Source organism: Limulus polyphemus, unplaced genomic scaffold, assembly GCF_000517525.1.
Source record: "Limulus polyphemus unplaced genomic scaffold, Limulus_polyphemus-2.1.2 Scaffold2510, whole genome shotgun sequence".
In the NCBI taxonomy this organism is placed as follows: domain Eukaryota; kingdom Metazoa; phylum Arthropoda; class Merostomata; order Xiphosura; family Limulidae; genus Limulus; species Limulus polyphemus.
The window spans coordinates 137,783-139,532 of NW_013668120.1; the positions used below are offsets into that span (position 1 = coordinate 137,783).

General features: G+C 27.9%; 1 protein-coding gene across 3 annotated transcripts in view; it reads left to right on the forward strand.

Moving 5' to 3' along the window:
* The window catches only part of LOC106467158 (protein ced-11-like), a 51,628-nt gene that overhangs the window by 35,670 nt on the left and 14,208 nt on the right, over positions 1-1,750 (forward strand). For all 3 annotated transcript variants that reach the window (XM_022395291.1, XM_022395292.1, XM_022395293.1), the window contains exons 17-18: positions 477-707; positions 1,476-1,650. In XM_022395291.1, the coding sequence (XP_022250999.1) occupies positions 477-707; positions 1,476-1,650 (406 nt within the window). The remainder of the gene's footprint in view (positions 1-476; positions 708-1,475; positions 1,651-1,750) is intronic.

Sequence of the window (1,750 nt, forward strand, 5' to 3'; positions counted from 1 at the left end):
TACACTGTTAAATTAGGGACGGCTAGCGCAGATAGCCCTCGTGTAGCTTTGCGCGAAATACAAAAACAAAAATAAAAAAGTCAAGGGATATTAGTGATTTCCCCCTCTTTTTCCAGTTAAACAATTCTATATTCAAATTTAGAATGTTTTAATGTTAAGTTACTTTTAAGAGAGTTATTTTTTGAAACCATTAATAGCAATAAATTGTTTATTTATTTTTCATTAATAATTCTTTTAATGAAAAATTGTAGTTACAGAAACTTTTGAATAATGTTTATGTTTTAGCTTTGTTTTAATGTCATATTTAGTATGAACATAGCATCTGTACATCAGTAATCTACAAAGAACTAATCTGGAGATATACCTTGCTCTTATTGTTTGTGAAAACAGTTTATTCTAGTTTGTGTTTTAAGACATAAGAATTGTTTTTTAAAACATTCATAAAAAAAATAAAAGATATTTTTTTTGTTTTACAGAAATTTAGCAGTATTCCGTTGTTCTTCAAGTGTATTGAAATCCTCCTGATGATAATCTTTGTATGCCTCTACAGTGTGGGTCGCATATTTTACGTCGGAATGTTCTTAGATACTTATGCTACTAAAGTGCTTCTTTGTGTGGCTCTTTTGTATTTCTACTACCGATTAATAGCCATTTACTTGCCAATATCGCCAACCTTAGGACCACTTTTATACAGAGTCAAGCTTATGGTATGTACTGCAGTTATATATATAGTAATAATGCTCAGAGTGTTATGGATGCAGTGCTGTTAATATTAATAAGGAGATAGCTTGTTCTAACCCTAAATCGATATAGAATTTAATTGATTTTGTAAATTAATAGAATTATTAAGAATTTTGGGCTTATTGACTTGAGTTAAATAATTTTGTTTTAAATGTATATTTTATTGCAATAAACAGAAATAATTAAGTCTCTTCCTGAAAGGGTTCCAAATTATGCTAACCAGTTTGACTTGATAACCAATGAAATATTTTAAGAATTTGGCTTTATGTTTTGACATACAAATCTTCATCGTAAAACTATGATTTAGTGTCCGTACAAACATTTCAAAATTGTTTAGTAATCATCGATTATAAGCTGTAATGTGTAATAGAAAATAATGCTTTGTTGTTCATAATTATGTGGAGATGTTTTAAAATCTTTCAATGTTTTTTTTTTGTGATATAGATAATTATAAAGGTACTTGAAATCTTATACTTTGCCTTCTAGATATGACATGCCACATTTTTTTTATTTTACATCTTAATATTGTTTTGTGTTGTTAATTTTAGTATAACAAAATTACTGAATGAATCTAATTTGCAGTTGTTACTATTCACATTTACCTTTTTTTTTTAATAATAATTTACAAGGAGATTGTATGCCCCTACGAGTTGACGAGTTGAAAAAAAATAATAGATTTTTTATTACCTTTATTAGATTTTAGTTTGCAAAAAATTTTTGTTTTTGTACTACAGGTTGTTGTAGACTTTTTGAACTTCATGAGAATGACTCTACTTGTGATAATAAGTGGTGGAATTGTCATACATGCTGTCATTTACCCAGATTACCCGATGAATCCAGAACTTTTCCGGCGAACTTTCCATCGTGCCTGGTTCTCTTTGTTTTTAACTCCAATTGCTGATTTGGAAGGTTTGTCAAAATTTTAATTAAGATGGAAAAAAAGTGAAAAAACTAGAAAGAAATTATAGAAAAGCATGTCGCGAACTTTTTTGATAAAAAAAAAAAAAAA